This window comes from Mobula hypostoma, chromosome 6 (genome assembly GCF_963921235.1).
Source record: "Mobula hypostoma chromosome 6, sMobHyp1.1, whole genome shotgun sequence".
Taxonomy (NCBI): domain Eukaryota; kingdom Metazoa; phylum Chordata; class Chondrichthyes; order Myliobatiformes; family Myliobatidae; genus Mobula; species Mobula hypostoma.
In genome coordinates, this window is record NC_086102.1 from 100,643,933 (window position 1) to 100,665,875 (window position 21,943).

General features: G+C 43.0%; 1 protein-coding gene across 4 annotated transcripts in view; it reads left to right on the top strand.

Moving 5' to 3' along the window:
- Positions 1 to 21,943, top strand: part of sec22a (SEC22 homolog A, vesicle trafficking protein) — a 242,686-nt gene that overhangs the window by 119,407 nt on the left and 101,336 nt on the right. For 2 of the 4 annotated variants that reach the window (XM_063051332.1, XM_063051331.1), the window contains one exon: positions 11,242 to 14,641. The exons of 1 other annotated variant lie outside the window; for it this stretch is intronic. In XM_063051332.1, the coding sequence (XP_062907402.1) occupies positions 11,242 to 11,442 (201 nt within the window). In that variant the 3' untranslated portion in view covers positions 11,443 to 14,641. Of the gene's footprint in view, positions 1 to 11,241; positions 14,642 to 21,943 lie in introns of those variants that run through there. One more of the 4 variants, XM_063051329.1, reaches the window with a different exon arrangement.

Below are 21,943 nucleotides of genomic sequence, written 5' to 3' on the forward strand. Positions count from 1 at the left end.
TGAGGCATTGCTCCTTGAAAATGTGGGGAGGCTAGTGTCCATGATGGAGCTGACTGAGTTCATAACTTTCTGCAGCTTATTTCAATCCTGTGCAGTGCCCTCTCCCCCACCAGTACCAGACAGCAATGTAGCCAGTTAGAATGCTCTCCATGGTACATCTGTAGAAATTTGCACGTGTCTTTAGTGACATACCAAATCTCCTCAAACTCCTAATGAAATATAGCCAATGTTGTGCCTTCTTTGTAACTGCATTGATGTGCTGGGCCCAGGATGGATCATCAGAGATGTTGACACCCGGGAACTTGAAATTGCTCACCCTTTCCACTGCTGATCCACTACAATAAAACAGAGGTTGATAGGCTTGTGATTAGTAAGGGTGTCAAAGGTTACAGGGAGAAGGCAGGAGAATGAGATTGAGAGGAATAATAAATCCGCCATGATGGAGTGCCAAGCAGACTTGTTGAGCGAATGGCCTAATTCTCTTCCTATGTCTTATATTCATGGAATGTTCCACCTTTTATACTGAACGTCTACAGTATGTGCTTAAGTTCTCAACACTATTCCCAATGCTCTTTTAAAGTATTTTAACGTTTTCTTTTAATGGTCCTGGCAAGGATTTCCTCTGAGTCTGTTTAGATACTGCATTTTTCATAGAAAATTTTGAGGACATCCTTAGAACTTTTCCTCTGCCTGTCTGGCTATTTCGTGTCATGACAAACTGGGAATGGCGTGTCAACCCTGCCAGAGGAGTTAGGTGTCTAGCTCATGAACAATGCTGTGTACTATGCTGCAGATGTTCTGCGACTCAGTGGTGGCCAGCATTTTATTCTATGATGGGGCAAGAGGGTGAGAGCCATCTTTGTTTACTTGGGGTCTCAATCCTGGGGGTGTTGGTATGACAGCATACAGATGCTGCCCTCTCTTCCTTCCACTGGATTTGGAGGAGATTGCAGAGACAACATTGGAGGTATCTCTGCAATGTCTTGAGATACCCGATGTGAATAATGCAAAACAGAAGAAGTGTGAAATAACTGCAGTTAGATAGTGCATTTCTAGCTGGAGTTCCTTAGAACGGACACTCAGTGGCCACTTTATTAGGTACAGGAGTGGAACCTGGTGTTGTCTTCTGCTGATATTGCTCATCCACTTCAACATTAGACATGTTGTGCATTCAGAGATGCTCTTCTGTTGTAACGCATGGTAATTTGAGTTGCTGCAGTCTTCTTGTCAACCTGAACCAGTCTGGCCATTCTCCTCTGACCACTCATTAACAAGGCGTTTAATGCATTGATTTGCTGCCACATGATTTTAGAGAGGCCCTCTCTTGGTCAGGGTCAACCATGGATGTTGCGCCACAGCTGGCTACGTTACACATAAGCCAGGGCAGTATGATATGGAGAGCAAACTATTGCCCATGCAGCAGGCTCCCCCTTTCCATGTAGCTGATGAATCCAAAGGAACGGCAAAGACCGATACAGTTTGGCGTCACAGCAATTGCCAGTCAGCATTGTACTCAACGTACGACTGCCTTCAGGACTCCAGCTCCAGATTTTTTCTTGGCGTTTATTGCTGAAACCTTCCCCATGAGTGGGTATAGTCGCAGGGCAGCGGAGGTTTGAGATAATAGTTTTCCTTCTTCTAAATAAGCTGTCAATATGACTGACGTGCCCCATCTGCCCAAAGTGACTTGTTTTAAGGCATCAGTAGCCCACTTTTGCCCCTTCTGTCAGTAGGTACGGTTCCACTGGGCTTAGTACCTAAGCCACACATGAAGACTAGCAGGTGGACTTGGTTGTCAGAGGCCACTCGAGACACATGCCATTTGAAGCACTTAATAGGTAGCAGTAGCTTATTCCCACTAACCCCCCCCCCCCAGTCTATGAAGTTTATAATCTCACTCTGGGGTCAAGATGCTGAGTATAGAAGAGTGGTGGACAACTTTGTTGAGTGGTGTGGGTTGAATCATCAGCACCTCCACATCACTAAGACAAAGGAGTTGGTGGTGGACTTCAGGAAGGTCAAAATACCCTGCATTCCCATTCTTCATCGAGGAAACAGATGTGTAAGTTGTCTGAGACTACAAATACCTGGGAACTCACCTGGACAATAAACTGAACTGGACAAAAAATAGATGCTCTGTACAAGAAGGGACAGAGCTGATTGTACTTGCTGTGGAGGCTCCAGTCATTCAACATCTGCAGTACTATGCTGCAGATGTTCTACAACTCAGTGGTGGCCAGCACTTCATTCTATGCTGAGGCAGCAGGGTGAGCGCAGCTGATGCCAAGAAGATCAATAAGCTCATCAGGAAGACTAGTTCTGTTCTGGGGGTGGAACTGGATTCCCTATCTGAGAGGAGGATGCTGCAGAAGCTATGGAACATTATGGACAATCCCTCTCACTCCTTCCATGGCATACTGGGCAAGCAGAGGAGCACCTTTAGTAACAGACTGATTCCACCGAGGTTCACCACTGAACGTCACAGGAGATCCTTTCTCCCTGTGGCTATAAGATTAACAACTCCACCTCCTTAAGTATACAAGTATATGGTTTCAAATTACATCTGTATTTTGCACTTTAGCCCATATCATCTGAGCTGACTGTGATGTCCATCTACATTGATCCCGTGTGCCCACAGTAGGTTTGTATCTCTCTACTCCTGTCCAAGTACATGGTGCCTTCTCAGTACTTCCTTTGGCAGCTTCTTTCTTCTTCCTACCCTCTGCATAAATAACATTCAATTTCTTTTTATATTCATAATGAGAGCTTGGGTACATATATGGAATTATGATGTCGTGGTCATTACAGAGACTTGGCTGGCACCAGGGCAGGAATGGATTCTCAATATTCCTGGATTTCAGTGCTTTAAAAGGGATAGAGAGGGCGGGAAAAGGGGAGGAGGGGTGGCATTACTGGTCAGGGATACTATTACAGCTACAGAAAGGGTGAGTAATGTAGCAGGATCCTCTTTTGAGTCAATATGGGTGGAAGTCAGGAACAGGAAGGGAGCAGTTACTCTATTGGGGGTATTCTATAGGCCCCCTGGTAGCAGCAGAGATACAGAGGAGCAGATTGGGAGGCAGATTTTGGGAGGGTGCAAAAATAACAGGGTTGTTATCATGGGTGACTCTAACTTCCCTAATATTGATTGGCACCTGATTAGTTCCAAGGGTTTAGATGGGGCAGAGTTTGTTAAGTGTGTCCAGGACGGATTCCTGTCACAGTATGTAGACAGGCCGACTAGGGGGAATGCCATACTAGATCTAGTACTAGGTAATGAACTGGGTCAGGTCACAGATCTCTCAGTGGGTGAGTATCTGGGGGACAATGACCACTGCACCCTGGCCTTTAGTATTATCATGGAAAAGGATAGAATCAGAGAGGATAGGAAAATTTTTAATTGGGGAAGGGCAAATTATGAGGCTATAAGGCTAGAACTTGCGGGTGTGAATTGGGATGATGTTTTTGCAGGGAAATGTACAATGGACATGTGGTCGATGTTTAGAGATCTCTTGCAGGATGTTAGGGTTAAATTTGTCCCTGTGAGGAAGATAAAGAATGGTAGGGTGGAGGAACCATGGGTGACAAGTGAGGTGGAAAATCTAGTCAGGTGGAAGAAGGAAGCATACATGAGGTTTAGGAAGCAAGGATCAGATGGATCTATTGAGGAATATAGGGAAGCAAGAAAGGAGCTTAAGAAGGGGCTGAGAAGAGCAAGAAGGGGGCATAAGAAGGCCTTGGCGAGTAGGGTAAAGGAAAACCCCAAGGCATTCTTCAATTATGTGAAGAAAAAAAGGATGACAGAAGTGAAGGTAGGACCGATTAGAGATAAAGGTGGGAAGATGTGCCTGGAGGCTGTGGAAGTGAGCGAGGTCCTCAGTGAATACTTCTCTTCGGTATTCACCAATGAGAGGGAACTTGATGGCAGTGAAGACAATATGAGTGAGGTTGAAGTTCTGGAGCATGTTGATATTAAGGGAGAGGAGGTGTTGGAGTTGTTAAAATACATTAGGACAGATAAGTCCCCGGGGCCTGATGGAATATTCCCCAGGCTGCTCCACGAGGTGAGGGAGAGATTGCTGAACCTCTGGCTACGATCTTTATGTCCTCGTTGTCCAGTGGAATGGTACCGGAGGAGTGGAGGGAGGCAAATGTTGTCCCCTTGTTCAAAAAAGGTAGTAGGGATAGTCTGGGTAATTATAGACCAGTAAGCCTTACGTCTGTGGTGGGAAAGCTGTTGGAAAAGATTCTTAGAGATAGGATCTCTGGGCATTTAGAGAATCATGGTCTGATCAGGGGCAGTCAGCATGGCTTTGTGAAGGGCAGATCATGTCTAACAAGCCTGATAGAGTTCTTTGAGGAGGTGACCAGGCATATAGATGAGGGTGGTGCAGTGGATGTGATCCACATGGATTTTAGTAAGGCATTTGAAAAGGTTCCACATGGTCGGCTTATTCAGAAAGTCAGAAGGCATGGGATCCAGGGAAGTTTGGCTAGGTGGATTCAGAATTGGCTTGCCTACAGAAGGCAGAGGGTCATGGTGGAGGGAGTACATTGGGATTGGAGGATTGTGACTAGTGGTGTCCCACAAGATCGGTTCTGGGACCTCTACTTTTCATGATTTTTATTAACAACCTGGATGTGGGGTTAGAAGGGTGGGTTGGCAAGTTTGCAGACGACACAAGGGTTGGTGGTGTTGTGGATAGTGTAGAGGATTGTCGAAGATTGCAGAGCAACATTGATAGGATGCAGAAGTGGGCTGAGAAGTGGCAGATGGCGTTCAACCCGGAGAAGTGTGAGGTGGTACACTTTGGAAGGACAAACTCCAAGGCAGAATACAAAGTAAATGGCAGGCTACTTGGTAGTGTGAAGGAGCAGAAGGATCTGGGGGTACATGCCCACAGATCCCTGAAAGTTGCCTCACAGGTGGATAGGGTAGTTAAGAAAGCTTATGGAGTGTTAGTTTTCATAAGCTGAGGGATAGAGTTTAAGAGGTCGCGAGGTAATGATGCAACTGTATAAAACTCTGGTTAGGCCACACTTGGAGTACTGTGTCCAGTTCTGGTCGCCTCACTATAGGAAGGATGTGGAAGCATTGGAAAGGGTACAGAGGAGATTTACCGGGATGCTGCCTGGTTTAGAGAGTATGCATTATAATCAGAGATTAAGGGAGCTAGGGCTTTACTCTCTGGAGAGAAGGAGGATGAGAGGAGACATGATAGAAGTATACAAGATAATAAGAGGAATAGATAGAGTGGACAGCCAGCGCCTCTTCCCCAGGGCACCACTGCTCAAGACAAGAGGACATGGCTTTAAGGTAAAGGGTGGGAAGTTCAAGGGGGATATCAGAGGAAAGTTTTTTACTCAGAGAGTGGTTGGTGCGTGGAATGCACTGCCTGAGTCAGTGGTGGAGGCAGATACACTAGTGAAATTTAAGAGACTACTAGACAGGTATATTGAGGAATTTAAGGTGGGGATTATATGGGAGGCAGGGTTTAAGGGTCAGCACAACATTGTGGGCCGAAGGGCCTGTACTGTGCTGTACTATTCTATGTCCTATGTATGTTCTATATAGGTAGGATGGTTTCCCCTAGCTAAGGAGTTTAAAGCAAGGGAATCTGGAGTCAGGTAATTTCATCTCCCTACTCAAAGGATGGTGAATTTATGGATTTCTTTTTCCCTGGGTAGAAATGACTGATACAAGTGGGCATAATTTTAAGGTGATTGGTGGAAAATATAGGGGAGATATCAGAAGTAAGTTCTTTATGCAGCAAGTGGTGGGTGCTTGGAATGCCCAGCCAGGGATGGGTGTAAAAGCAGATTTATTAGGAGCATTTAAGAATTCATTACATTGGCACATGATTGATAGGGAAATAGAGAGCTGTGTAGGAGAGATGGGTAGGTTAAAATGTCATGGGCTGAAGGGCCTGTAATATTCTATTTGGAAAGAGAAATCTAGGATAAGAGGTGAGCATAGGGATATAGGGATATGGCACGAAAATAGTATTGAGATTGAAGATCTGACATTGTCTTAATGAGAAGCCTTGCAGGCTTAAAGAGCTGAATGGTCCACTCCAGCTCCATTGTTTACCTTCACTGAGAGTTGTTTCCCCAAGGTATGGATCCACAATCTTACCATGAACCTTTCTTGCTAGAGGACAGTGTTGTATAGCAGATGGAACTTGCTAAAAGCCTTTAGTTTTGCTGATGAATGATGTCTGGCCCATTGGTGTACATTGATGATGACTTGTGCTCAGACTCAAAATAAACTCAAAGCATAATTATCAGCAGCACGATTATTGATGTTGTGATTTGTCTCGCTAAAACTGTATTTGGCCATTCTGTAGAAAATAACCTAGTCTATCCCATGTTTTTTGAAAATTAAAAATCCTCAAACTTGCAGTATATCCTCTTGTGTCTGCTTATATGTACCTCTAATGCCTGGGGTGAATAATTACTAGTTTTGGCTGCTTGTATTCTATGCTACTAAGGTGTGAGGAGCGAGAGAGCGCATAGGTTGTATTTTGACGAAGCTATCACTAAAAGCATTTATACAGGATGTGCTTAAGATGTCCAAGGGATTTAGAGGAACAAATTTGTAAAGAGATTGCAGACTGTTGCAAGAAATATAAGGTTGTTATAGTAGTTAATTTTAACTTTCCACATATTGACTGGGAATCCCATACTGTAAAAGGACTAGATGGGATAGAGTTTGTCAAATATCTTCAGGAAAGTTTCCTTCATCAGTACGTCGAAGTCCCAACAAGAGAGCGTGTGATACTAGACCTGCTATTAGGGAATGAGCCAGGGCAGGTGACAAGTTTGTGTAGGGGAACACTTTGCATCCAGTGACCACAATGCCATGAGTTTCAAAGTAAATGTACATAGAGATAGGTCTGGACCACTAGTTCAGATTCTAAATTGGAGGAAGTCCAATTTTGATGGTATCAGAAATGATCTGGCAAGTGTGGATTGGGACAGGCTGTTTTCAGGTAAAGATATACTTGGTAAATGGGAGGCCTTCAAAAATGAAATTTTGAGTGTACAAAGCATGTATGTACGTGTTAGAATGAAAGGTAAAGTTTACAAGTGTAGGGAAGCTTGGTTTTCAAGCCCAGTTTATAGGCAAATAGGAACAAATGAGGTGCTTATGGAGTACAAGAAATGCAAGAGAACACTTAAGAAAGAAATCAGGAAGTCTTTTAAAATAAGACATGAAGTTGTTCTAGCAGACAAGGTAAAGGAGAATCCTAAGGGATTCTGCAGGTATGTTAAGAGCAAAAAGATGGGAAGGGACAAAATTAGTCATCTGGAAAACCAGAATGGTAGTCCCTGTGCAGAGCCAAAACAGATGGGGGAGATCTTAAATGAATTCTTTACATCTATATTTACTCGGGAGACAGATACAGAGTCTATAGAAGTGAGGCAAAGTGGCGTCAATTTTATGGATCCTGTACAGATTACAGAGGCAGAGGTGATTGCTATCCTGAGGCAAATCAGGGTGAATAAATCTCCAGGGCCTGGCAAGGTGTTCCCTCGGACCCTACGGAAGAGAAATGCAGAAATTGCCGGGGCCCAACAGAGATATTTAAAACATCCTTTGCAACAGGAGAAGTACCAGATGATTGGAGGATAGCCAATGTTGTTCCGCTGTTTAGAAAAGACTCTAAGCAGAAAGCAGGAATTGTAGGCCCATGAGTCTGACATCAATTGTGGGAAAGTTATTGGAAGCTATTCTAAGGGACCAGATATATAAGTATTTGGATAGACATGGACTGATTAAGGATAGTCAGCGTGGTTTCGTGCATGGTAGGTCATGTCTAACTAATCTTATAGAGTTTTTCAAGGAAGTTACCAGGAAAGTGGATGAAGGGAAGGCAGTGGATGTTGTCTATTTGGACTTTAGTAAGACATTAGTCAAGGTCCCACATGGAAGGCAGGTCAAGTAATCTTATCATTCGCTTATCATTCAGGATGAGGTTGTAAATTGGATTAGACATTGGCTTTGTGGGAGAAGCCAGAGAGTAGACTCTCGGACTGGAAACCTGTAACTAGTGGTGTGCCACAGGGATCGGTGCTGATCCTTTGTTGTTTATTATCTATATGAGGACGACACCAAGATTGTGGGCGTAGTGGACAGCGAGGAAGGCTATCAGGGGTCTGCATCAGCTGGAAAAATGGGCTGAAAAATAGCAGATGGAATTTAATGCAGACAAGTGTGAGGTTTTGCACTTTGGGATGACCAACCATGGTAGTAGGTCTTACACAGTGAACATACATAATTCATTGAAAGTGGTATCACAAGTAGATAGGGTCATAAAGAAAGCTTCTGGCACATTAGCCTTCAAAATCAATGTATTGGGTACAGAAGATGGGATGTTATGTCAGACGTTGGTGAGGCCTAATTTGGAGTATTGTATGCAGTTTTGGTCACCTACCTATAGGAAAGATGTAAACAAGGTAGAAAGAGTACAGAGAAATTTTACAAGGATGTTACCACATCTGGAGGACCTGAGAGGAAAGATCAAATAGGTTAGGACTGTATTCTTTAGAACATAGAAGATTCAGAGGAGATATAATAGAGGCATACTAAATTATGAGGGGTATAGATAGGGTAAATGCAAGCAGGCTGTTTCTACTGAGGTTGGGTGGGACTACAACCAGAGGTCACGGCTTAAGAGTGAAAGGTGAAAAGATTAAGGGGAACATGAGGGGAAACTTCTTCACTCAGAAGGTCGTGAGAATGTCAAATCAGCCTTCAGCACAAGTGGTCCATGCAAGCTTGATTTCAATGTTTAGGAGAAGTTTGGATAGGTACATGGTTAGTTTTTATATAGAGGGCTATGGTTGCAGTGCAGGTCGATGGGAGTAGGCTGCTTAAATGGTTTCAGCATGGACTAGATGGGCTGAAGGGCCTGTTTCTGTGCTGTACTTTTCTATGACTCTATGAATTTGTGAGGCAAGTTCTTTTATAGAGAGATTGGTAGGTGCCTGGAACACGGTGCTTGAGCAGGTGGTGGAAGTAGATAAGATAACAATTTTGATAGACATGAGCAGGCGAGGAATAAAGGAATAGAGACCATCTGCAGGCATATAGAATTACTTTAGATTAGTCAACATGATCAGCACAGACAGGGTCTGTTTGATAGATCAGGTAAGTCACTTGATAATTCGAGGCTGCTTTACATTCAATAAAATCTTTTCTTAAACTCACCTTTCTGCCAAATGCCAACCTCCATATCCTCAATTAACTCTGTGTCAATTGCTCCCAGTTTTTAATGTTGTCAGTTCATGAGCATTCATCACTCTTGTACAAAGACATGTGCTGCCCTCGGATTGCATCAGAAATGCCTGAGATTTGTGGTCGTGTGCAGCAATCTGTAGGTAAGGTTTTGTGGTGAGGTCTTGAGTTATAATAAGAGACCAGATAGATTGGGACCTTTTCTTGGAGCGTAGGAGGTGGAGATCTAACCTTAGGGATGTAGTTAAGATGGGTGTAGTTAAGATAGATGGAGTTTAAAACTAAAGGACCTAAATTTAAGGTGAGATAGAAAGATTTAAAAAAAACCTGTGGGGAAACTTTGTCATGTAGACGATGGTGAGTATATTCAAAGATTAAAAGTACATGTATAAATTGTACAGCCTTGAGATCTGTATGTTTACAGGCAGTCACAAAGTAAGAAACCCAAAATAACCCAATTTAAAAAAACAGACCAACAACCTATGTGTCCTAAGAAAGAGGAAAAGAACACAAATCATGCAAACAACAGAACCAAGCAACAGCATTCTGAAACAAAATCAAGTCTATAGACCCGAATTCCTAGAGCAGGTGGAGTGGCCCAAAGCCTCTGTCTCAAGTTCATCATAAACTGCCATGAAGCTCGCAGACGTAAAGTGTGTAGCAGTGGGAGCAGACTCAAAGCCTCAGCACCATGGGGAGAGGAGGGAACATCATGGCAGAGCGAGCAAAATCGGCTCGACCCCCACCTCTGGTCCCAGCACCCTGCCTTTCTCTGGGTTGGTGTATAAATTGTCTATAAATGTGCAGTGCCTAGACTTCACCGCCCAGTCCAAAGCAGTTTTTGATTTCTCCAAATCAGCTCATCGCTTAGAGTGATCCAACCTCGCACCTGGCTTAGGTAGATGGGCACCAAAACTGCTCTGCCTCGACTCCTCTTCAAGTAGATCGTCCCAAATCCATTTCAGTCTCCGAAACTACCTCAAACATGTTGTGCCCTGACTGCAATACACCAGCAGGACTCATCATCCCCACGAGTCAGCTTCACCTCCGCTCACCTCTTCATTGTTTGCGGTGATAGTCTACCACCATTTACCTCATAAAAAGTGTTATTAATGATGTTTTTAGTCGTATTTCTTGCCTTCTGAACTTACCAGTAAGCTGTCGCACAACTAGAGAAGTGCCATCTTAAACCGGAAGCTTACTTAAGGTACAAGTTGCCAGAAGAAGCTGTAGAGGTGGGTTGTTTAAAATACATTTAACAGATATGTGGATAGAAGAGGTTTAGAGGGAGATGTAGGCCAAATGCAGGCAGTGGAAGTTGATAGGTTCTTGATTCGTAATGGCATCAGTTGTATCGGGAAGAAGACTGGAGAATGGGCTTGAGAGGGAAAAATCAGCCATGATCGAATGGCGGAGCACTGTCAATGGGCCAAATGGCCTAATTCTGCTCCTGTGTCTATTGGTCTTGTAGATCAGATAGACATCTTAGCTGGCATGAATGATTTAAGCCGAAAGGCCTATTTCTCTAAGACTCTAAAGGACACAACTTGCGTCCATGGACCATATGGAAAATCTCACCTAAAAAGCCATTGTAAGCAGCTCACCCATTGAATTGTAAACAAACTCTTTATTAATAATGTCTCTAGAGTGTGTACTATTGTCTTCCTTTTTCTGGCCTCAATCACTGCCACCAGTTAATTAATTGGTGGTTATGTCAGTAAGTTTAATACTATGCAATTGCACTTGAATCTTGAAAAGATTGAATGAAGGTACCTGATAGCTCTTTTCCCCAGCATGAACGTTTCCGGCTTCGTTCTTCCCTTGTAACTTGTTTTTCTCACTTCAGCTCATTTAGAGTGGTTAGTTTTTAGGCTGATCACCTCTTCCCTTGAAGTAAAGAAGCACAGTTTATTACTGATGAAAGGCTGTAGAGATGTGCTTCACCCATTGCTTACATTATCTGAAATTCTAAACTATATTTTAACTTTGTTTTCTTTCAGTGTTACTTGTTAGCATGCTACAGTGGACAGAGGAATTTGAAATCATTCCTGATGTTTGGTGTCGTTTGTCTCTGTAACCTCTACCTGCATGAACATCGTAATATTTGGCAGATTCTATTTCATGTGGCAGTGGCTGCATTTTCAACTCTGCAGACATGGATGAGACAGCCACAGGGAAAGGCCCCCGACTACAACGTCTGAGTGTCGGACTACAGAGAACAGTTCCATCGAAAGCACAGAATGACTTGGGACAAAGCGAAAGAACCATGTCCATTATGGGCCAAATGATGAAATTTATTTGACTTTCTTGGAAACACTGTGGCACAATGCTGACACTCGAAGCTACTAATCAAGGTTGTGAAGATGAATTCCTGCAGTTAATTCCTTATTGCTGCAATGTATGGGGTACTTATTTGGGCACTAGACATGAGGCTGGAAAATCCCAGATACCTTGTTAGCTTTTTATTTGGATTCAATTGATATGAAATTTTCTGTCAAATTTTTGTTTAAAGTTTATTTCTCTTTGGTTCAAAAGGCAATGATTTGTATTTTGAGTGCAGAGTACAGTGAAATCACAAGGCTCTGCTTTCGTGTACAACTTCATAGACTTGACCACTTAAATTGAATTGACACTCCCAATATGGGACTGTACTACCAAAGATGCGCTGCTCACTTGAATGTTCACTTGAGATCCATGTCACCATCTGGATGGAAATTGAAATTCTCCTCCTACTTCTCGTTAGTATTTACGTTTCACCAAGTACTTTTTAGCCATAAAATACTTTACTTGGTCATCTATTATGCAGAAATTTGCTGTTTCCTGCATTACAATAGAAGCTACATTTTTTTACCCTTAAGTATTTAATTGATTTTCAAACTTTCAGGCAGCCTGCAATTATAAAGTATAAAAGCAGAATCTGCTGGACAGTTCCAGTAATTCAGGTTCAAGTTAGTTTATTGCCATCTGACTGTGGATATATACAACCAGACAAAACAACGTTCCTCCAGTCCACAGTGCACCCACAATACATAAATCATACACAGCACATAAACCAAAATATTATACCATAAATAAGTTAATAAAATATAGTTCAAAATGAATGTAGTGAAGTGCAACACAACACAGGTAAACAGTAGAGAAAACAGATCGCTGTCTTAGTGAAGAGAGCACGCTGGTTCCAGGGTATTCATAAGTTTCACAGCCAGAGGGAACAATCTGTTACCAGTCTAGCAGTGCTGGACTTGATGCAGAAGGGGAGAGTTGCTTTGGTGTTCTTTGAACACAGAACAGTACAGCACAGTAACAGGAAATTCAGCCCACAATGTTGTGCCAAACTAGCTAAAAAGCAAATCAGAAGCACTGATATACTAATCCCTCCTACCTACCTCATGTCCATATCTCTCCATCTTCCTCACATCCATGTGCCTATCCAAACGCCTCTTAAAAACCTCTGATGTATTTGCCTCTACCACCAGACCATGCATCCACAACTCTGAGTAAAAAAACTTACCCCTCACAACTCCCTCTCACCTTCAATGTAACCCTGGGAAACAGATACTCTCTGTCCATTCTATCTATGCCTCTCATAATCTTGTAAACCTCTATCAGATCTCCCCTCAGTCTCTGGCGCGCAAGAGAAAACAACCCAAGTTTATCCAGCCTCTTATGATAGCACATGCTCTCTAAACCAGACAACATCCCGGTAAGCCGCTCTACACCCTCTCCGAAGCCTCAACATTCTTCTTATAGTGGATAATCAGAACTACACACAATACTCCATATGTGGCCGAACCAGAGCTTTATAAAGTTGCAACATAACCACCGGACTTTTGAACTCAGTGCCTTGACTAATTTTGAAAGTAAGCATTCCACAAGCCTTCTTAACCACCTTATCAACCTGTGTAGCCACTTTCAAGGAGCAATGAACTTGGATCCCAAGATATCTCTGCTCAGCAACATCGTTAAGGATCTCGCCCTTAACTGTGTACTGTGTCCTTGCATTTGCCCTAACGCAGTGCAACTCCTTACATTTATCTGTCTTAAATTCCATCTGCCATTTCTCAGCCAATGGTCTGTGTTGTGCTGTATTATTTGCCAGTCTTCTGCACTATCCACAACTCCACCAATCTTTGTATCATCCACAAATTTACGAACCCACCATCTATATTTTCGTCCAGTTCATTTAAATACATCACAGACAGCAGAGATCCCAGCACAGATCCCTGTGGAACTCAGCCCCCAGCTCAAATAAATCCCTTCAACCACTATTCTGTCTTCGATGCACAAGTCACTTGCTGGTGATAATAAACCTGATTCTGATTCTGAAGCTATTTCCATCCACCTGCACCCAGACAATGGCCTTTCATACCCTTCCCATACAAGTACCGATCCACGCTTCTCCTAAATGTCGAAATCAAAGCCACAGCCACCTCTTGCTCTGGGAGCATGTTCTACGCTTTCACCACCTTCTGAATGAAGATGTTCCTCCTCATGTTCCCCTTAATCATTTCACCCTTAACCCATGACCTCTAGTTCTAGTCTCACTCAATCTCATTGGAAAAAGCCTGCTTGTATTTACCCTATTTAAACCCCTCATCTCTTGAATTTTCCTAAGATATTATTTTCTCATTTAAAATTTTCTCCCCTTCCTCTTTTCTCCCAAATTCCAAATTGGAGCTGTTGCTAACAATAAAAAAAATCACAGGAGGAACTCAGCAGGTCTGGCAACATCCATGGAAGCAGAGGGATGGTTGTTGCTTTGCGTCTTAACGGTTGCCACTTCTTTTGTATTTTGCAACAAAAAAATGCAGAAAAGCTGCAAATACTTAGCAATTATCCAGTATCTATGGAGAGAAAATCTGTATTAATGTTCAAAACGCTAATTTTGATTGAAGTTCCGGTTATTTTCCATAGATGCTGCCTGGCCTGAGATTTCTAGCATCAATCTTCATTTCAGATTTTCCAGTATTTGCAGTGTTTTGGACCTTTGCTAACTAACTATAAAGGAAGTTGAATGCAAGTGTTTGCTGTGCCTCATCAATAATATTTAAAACTGACACAGTAGGGATTAGTTGTTTTGTAACTATGCCTGTGCCTGGGAATTTCAATTTGTAAGAGAATGCAAGAATGAATTTTCTTGCTTCCAGACCATACTTAAGTGTCACACTGCTGCCTTTTGGGATCTGAATGTTTTCCCATTTAGGTTTCCATAATTGAGTATTTATTTTATGAGAATTGTAACATGCTAATATCGATATACATTTATGTGACTGTGTTACAACATTTTGTAGGAAATTGGTAAGAAATAAAATATGTAATGCATATATTTAGAGAATTGAGCAAGCCCAAATGGTTTCCACCAATACAAAATACGATGTGCAGGCTACATTTGTCGGGGGAATAATTTATCTTCTAAACTGGCACTGATAACCTGTACACTACTTTATCCTCCGCCGGCTCCAGGCTTTCAATCATCGGTTCTTTGACTTTCTCACGTCCTGCAAAGATCGCCCGTCTACAGACCACAGAACCTGGATGCCTCCACATTGCAATCCCTGTTGCTGATCTCGACGGCTCTAACAACCCAGAGTAAATTCAAAACCCGGACTCCCCCGCCATCAATGCAGGTTCCAACGACCTCGGACATCTCCAAAGTGCCAGTTGCGCAACTTCCAACTCCAACTCCGGCCTTGACCTCCAGGCCGGGTCTTCATGTGCCGCTGCTGAAACCCCCGTCTCCGCTTCCCCCACCGCCACTCCGCAATCCCGTCTCTCTCACATCCCACCAACAGCCCTTGGGCCCTCGGAGACTCCACCTTCTTCCCAACCCTCTTTTCCCTGAACACCCCAACCCTCCCCTCAACTCTGACACTACCAACCACCTTCCCCCCTCCAATCCCAGCTGTCATCTGTGCCGGGATCTTACCATTCCCTCCGACCTTCCCCTCTCCTAGGCAGCATGTTCTGTCCTCAGTAAGGGCCTCACCTTTGTCCCCCTGTGTCCACACCGCAGTCAGGTCAGTTTCGTGCCTACAATGTCTCCTTCCGCCACCTCCGTTTCCCAGTGTATCTCTTTGACAAGGACTCCCCACCCCACATCTATGACCCCTTCTCCCGTCTTCAACCCTCCTCTTCCTGGACACCCTGCCCTGGTCTTCTGCCTGCTCTGGACCTTTTCATTGCCAACCACAGATGGGACATTAACCATCTAGATTTTAACACTCCTCTCACCTATTCCAACCTCACTCTTTCCGAGCACTCAGCTCTCCACTCCCTCCGCACTAATCCTAACCTCACCATCAAACCCTCAGATAAGGTGGGTACTGTAGTGGTGTGGTGTACTGACCTCTCCCTTGCTAAGGATCAGCATCAACTCTCAGATAGCTCCTCTCTTACCCTTTGAACAGGACCCCACTAAGGACCACCAGGCCATTGTTTCCCACACCATCACCAACCTTATTGACTCTGGGGATCTCCCATCTATCGCCATCAACCTCATAGTTCCCTAAACTTGCACCTCCCGTTTCTACCCCCTCCTACCCAAGGTCCACAAACCCAGTTGTCCAGATAGACCCATTGTTTCAGCTTGTTCCTGCCCCACCGAACTCATATCGGCATACCTTGACTTTGCTTTTATCCTTCCTAGTTCAGTCCTATCCTACTTACATCCATGACACTTCACGCGCTCTGGATCTTTTCAATAATTTCAGGCCCCCTGGCACCCATCACCTTATTTTTACTATGGATATACGTGCACAACCCTCCTTCCATTTTCCTAACACCCAGATGCCTATCAGAGAGTTTCTTTAAAGCCCATAATGTACTTACCTCTGCTACCACCCCTGGCAGGGCGTTCCATGCGCCCATCACGCTCTGTGTCAAAAAATCTCCGATAACGTCCCTTATACTTCCAATCACCTTAAAATTATGCCCCCTCATATTAACCATTTGTGCCCTGGCAATAGAAACAGAAAACCTGCGGCACAATGCAGGCCCTTTGGCCCACAATGCTTTGCCAAACATGTACTTACTTTAGAAAGTACCTAGGGTTACCCATAGCCCTCTATTTTTCTAAGTTCTATGTACCTGTCTAGGAGTCTCTTAAAAGACCCTATCATATCCGCCTCCACCACCATCGATGGCAGCCCATTCCACACACTCACCACTGCATAAAAAAACATAACCCTGACATCTCCTCTGTACCGACTTCCAAGCACTTTAAAACTGTGCCCTGTCATGTTAGCCATTTCAACCCTGGGAAAAAGCCTCTGACTATCCACACGATCAATGCCTCTCATCATCTTTTACATCTTTATCAGGTCACCTCTCATCCTCCGCCACTCCAGGCAGCTTTGAGTGTCTTATGGACTTGGACCTCAAGATCCCTTTGATCCTCCTCACTGCCAAGAGTCTTACCATTAATACTATATTTTGCCATCATATTTGACCTCACACTTATTTGGTTGAACTCCATCTGTCACTTCTCAGCCCAGTTTTGCATCCTATCAATGTCCCGCTGTAACCTCTGACAGCCCTCCACACTATCCACAGCTCCCCCAACCTTTTGTGTCATCAGCATAGTTACTAACCCATTCCTCCACTCCTCATCCAGATCATTTATAAAAATCACAAAGAGTAGGGCTCCCAGAACAGATCCCCGAGGCACGCCACTGGTGGCAGACCTCCATGCAGAATATGACCCTTGTACAACCACTCTTTGCCTTCTGTGGGTAAGCCAATTCTGGATTCACAAAGCAAGGTCCTCTACTCAATCTATGCCTCTTATCAGCTTGTATACATCTATCAAGTCACCTCTCATCCTCCTCTTCAAAGAGAAAATCCCTAGCTCATGCAACCTATCCTCACAAGACACGCTCTCTAGTCCAGTCAGCATCTTAGTAAATCTCTGTACCCTCTAAAGCAACTGAAACTGAGCATAGTATTCCAAATGTGGTCTAACCATAGTTTTATAGAGCTGCAACATTATCTCACAGCTCTTGAACTCAATCCCCAACTAATGAAGGTCAACACACTATAATGCCTTGTTAAATACCTTATCAAATTGTGCAATTCTTCTCATCAGTGTCATGAATGGCTGACCCTTTATTTTGAGACTGTAACCCCTGGGTCTTGACCATCACCATTCGCTCCCCATCGAGCCTTGGGTGGCATCAATTTGGCACCTACTCTCAAGAGCCCAAAAAGAAAACTGGTAAGTTTCAGTAAGATCGCCCTCCATTCTTTTAAAGTGAGCCTAACCTCTCTAATATTTCCTCAAAGAACAAATCCACCATCACAGGAATCAATCTGGTCTACCTGTTGCAAGCACCTGAAGTCATCTATTGCCTCGATAGACAATGGGCATGCTCACTGTTTTATGCAAGTAGTCTCATAAGACCCTGAGAAACTTATACAGAGAAATGTATTGAGCAAATATTGTACATTTAGTCCAAAGAAGAATTCAATGAAGAGTAATGTAGCTAATTCTCAACAAAGATCTTGTACTTTATGTGCAGTAGCTGAAGGTAGCAAGGCAGTTAGGTAAGCTGTTAAGAAGACATACAAAGTATTTCATTTATTGGCAAAGTTTATGTTAGTATTGTATTTAGACTAACAAAGTCACAGCTTGTTTACCCTCTGTTGGTCTGGTCACTAGTATTTGATCGCCCAAGCGAGAACACAGTGGAGATTCACAGAATTGGAAAAAAGTAGTAATGAGGTTCAGAATCAGGTTTATTATCACTGATTTCGATGGTTTTGTGGAGGCAGTACAGTGCAAGACATTAAAATTGCTATCAGTTGCAAAAATAAATAAATGGTTCAAAAACAAATAACAAGTCAGTGTTCATAGGCTTGTGGACTGTTCAAAAATCTGATGGTAGATGGGAAGAAATTGTTCTTAAAATATTGAGTCCAGATCATCAGGCTCCTGTATCATCTTCATCTATGATGGCCATGTGAAGAGGGCATATCTCAGATGATGAAGGTCTTTACTCATAAATGCCACCTCGTGAAGATGTATGTGATGGTGGATGGGTTGTGCCGTGATGGAACAGGTTGCACGGTTTGACAATTGGAGCCTCCATACTAAGCTATAATGCAGCCAACCAGAGAATATTTGCAGAAATGTGCAACCTCCCCTTCCTGAAGTCCACAATTCCTCGGTCTTGCTGATGCTGAGTGCAAGGTTGTTGTTGCAACACCACTCAACCAGCTGATCCATCTCACTCCTGCATGCTTCCTTATCGCCATCTGAGAGTCATTGGCGAATTTACAGATAGATGGCGTTTGAGCAGTGAACAGCTACACGGTCGAGAGTACGGAGAGAGTAGAGCATGTATCCCCATAGTGCACCCATGTTGATTGTCAGCAAAGATGAGATACTATTACCAATCCACACTGACTGTGGTCTCCTGATAAGGAAGTCAAGAATCTAATTACAGAGGCCATGTTTGAAGCTTGTTAATTTGTACTGAGAGATTGATAGTGTTGAACACTGAGCTGCAATCAATAAACAGCAGCTTTACTATTGTCTACATGCTCCAAAGCTGATTGGAAATCCAATGAGATTGTGTCTACAGTAGTAGGCAAACTGCAGCAAGTTCAGGTCTTTGCTCAGGCAGGAGTTAATTCTAGCCATAACCAACTTCTCAAACCATTTCATCACAGTAGACTTGAGTGCTACCAAGCTATAGTCATTGAAGCTTTCAAAGCTGATTAATGTCCCTTTGAAGCAGATGGGAACCTCTGACTGTGGAAGTGAGAGGTTGAAGATGTCCATGAACACTCTGCCCAGTTGCTCCGCTCAGGTTTTCAGTGTCCTGCTAGGGTACATCACTTGAGAGGGTTCACCTTTCGAAAGACGCTTCGATGTCAGCCTCCAAAACAGAGAGCACAGGATTACCAGGTGCTACGTAGATTCTCCTTTTCAAAGCATATGCAAAAGCTGTTGAGCTCACTGGGGAGTGAAACATCACAGCTTTCTACACTGTTATGTTTCACCATATAGGAAGTAATACATGCAAACAGCTGTCCTGCATCCAATTGTGTCTCTTAACTTCACACAGAATTGCTTTTTCACTCTCATGATGGCTCTCCATGGAGCATACATAAAACTTGAGAGGAGAGTTAATAGCACATAAAAGCTATGGGGAAGCCTTGGTAAGATAATCATGGAGGATTTATTTAGACGTAGAAGCACGATTAGGCCATTCAGCCCTTTGAGTCTGCTTTGCTATTTCCCAAAGCTGAGAGATAAGGACATCAATTTAATTTCCACAGTTAAGTAAGCTTACTTCCTGATAGGGAAGATGATTCAAGAAAGCAGTGTGCTAAGGCACCAGCCTTGGTAATAGTAGAATGTAACTCGTAAATAGAATGGATCAAGCAGATAACAATATATTTTTGTCAATAAGGACATTATGCTGCAAGGAGGTTAAGTATACCAGCACCAAATTAAGGTAAAGATTAAAGAATAGCTTTGTTACACGTACATCACAACATACAGTGAAATATGTTGTTTGCATCAAATAAAATCAGCGAGGATTGTGCTGAACAGCCCACAACTGTTGTTATATTGCTAACACAGCACACCCACAAAGTCACTAACCCTAAGGTGTACATCTTTGGATTGTGGGAGGAAAGGAGAATGCACAAACTCCTTACAGACAGCAGCGGGAATCAAAGCTCAGTCTTACAGCCTGCACTGTCAAGCCTTGTGCTGACCACTTTGCTATGTGGTGCCCCCTGGTGCCCAGTTTTATGCATTACTGTTAGACATGGATTAAATGCTCCATGACTTCAGTGGGGCGTTGGAGTACAGCCTAGTTGAGAGAGGCGGACAGAGCCTCTTGATCCTATTCCAGAGAAATTTTGCCATCTCATTCAATGGACTCAACATGGCCAGTTCAGTGGTAGTGGGTAATCGTTGATATTTGCTTACAAAGTAATTTACAGATTTCTATACAGTATGTTCTATAAGTTGGTTGAGCCTGATCTTTGTCTTGATGGACAGAAAGCCTTTGCCCTGATGCAAAATTCCCAATCTGTGTTTAAAGTAGTTTTTTTGTATATTCGCTGACAATATTAATTTCTGCCTGTTTTGAAGTGCATCAGAAACATGACAGGTGCTGACAGAAGCAAAATCTCTGGAGAAGCTGATGCAGAATAAACTATTGATCTGTTCAATAGACCAGAATCAATGGCTTGCAGACTCAACACATGACTAATGAAGATTAAATCAGTAATGTAGGCAAAGCATTTTAACTCTAAGAAAGTAAGTAAAAGCAGCAGTTAAGCCATTTGATCTATTGTCCCTATTCCATCACAATTGATCTTCTACTTGTGCTAGCCTAGCATCCCTAGACAGAAAATGTTAGAAATATTCAGCAGGCTGGGCAGTGTCTTTGGAGAAAAAAAACAAACATAGTATTTCAAGCTGTTGACCTATTGACAGAACTAAGCAGAATTAGAAAACATAAGACCATAAGACAAAGGAGCAGAAGTAGGCCATTCGGCCCATTGAGTCTGCTCCGCCATTTTATCATGAGCTGATCCATTTTATCCTATTTAGTCCCACTGCCCCGCCTTCTCACCATAACATTTGATGCCCTGGCTACTCAGATACCTATCAATCTCTGCCTTAAATACGCCCAATGACTTGGCCTCCACTGCTGCCCGTGGCAACAAATTCCGTAGATTCACCACCCTCTGACTAAAAAAATTTCTTCACATTTCTGTTCTGAAAGGGCGCCCTTCAATCCTGAAGTCATGCCCTCTCGTACTAGACTCCCCCATCATGGGAAACAACTTTGCCACATCCACTCTGTCCATGCCTTTTAACATTCGAAATGTTTCTATGAGGTCTCCCCTCATTCTTCTAAACTCCAAGGAATACAGTCCAAGAACGGACAAACGTTCCTCATATGTTAACCCTCTCATTCCCGGAATCATTCTCGTGAATCTTCTCTGTACCCTCTCCAACGTCAGCACATCCTTTCTTAAATAAGGAGACCAAAACTGCCCACAGTACTCCAAGTGAGGTCTCACCAGCGCCTTATAGAGCCTCAACATCACATCCCTGCTCCTATACTCTATTCCTCTAGAAATGAATGCCAACATTGCATTCGCCTTCTTCACTACCGACTCAACCTGGAGGTTAACTTTAAGGGAATCCTGTACGAGGACTCCCAAGTCTTAAAACAAGCATGGTTTAAGTTGCAAAAGGGGGAGAAACTGCGGAGAACAAAGAGTGGCAAAGGATTGAGAGAGAGGGAGTCATAGTTAGTCATACTGCACAGAAACAGGCCTTTTGGCCCAACTCATCCATGCAGATCCGATTGTCCCATGTCTGGCCCATATCCCGCTAAATCCTTCCTATCTATTTACCTGTCTAAATATCTCTTCTTTCCAATATTTTTATTATTAATTTTACATATAAGAATACAGAGTACAAGAAAAAAATATATCAATACATTATACTAAATTGCATGTAAAGACTCCTTACCCTATATTCATACAGATTAATTCATTCGTAACATTGAAATATAGTGATTTTATTATTTTAAAAATCTAACCCACTACCAAGACCAAAGCTGATTGGTAAAGAAAAAAAGGGAAAAAAAAATTAGTCATCATCTGTGCTTTAACAGCAAATCAAAGGTTTTGAAAATAATTCAAAAAAAGGTCCCCACAATGTTTGAA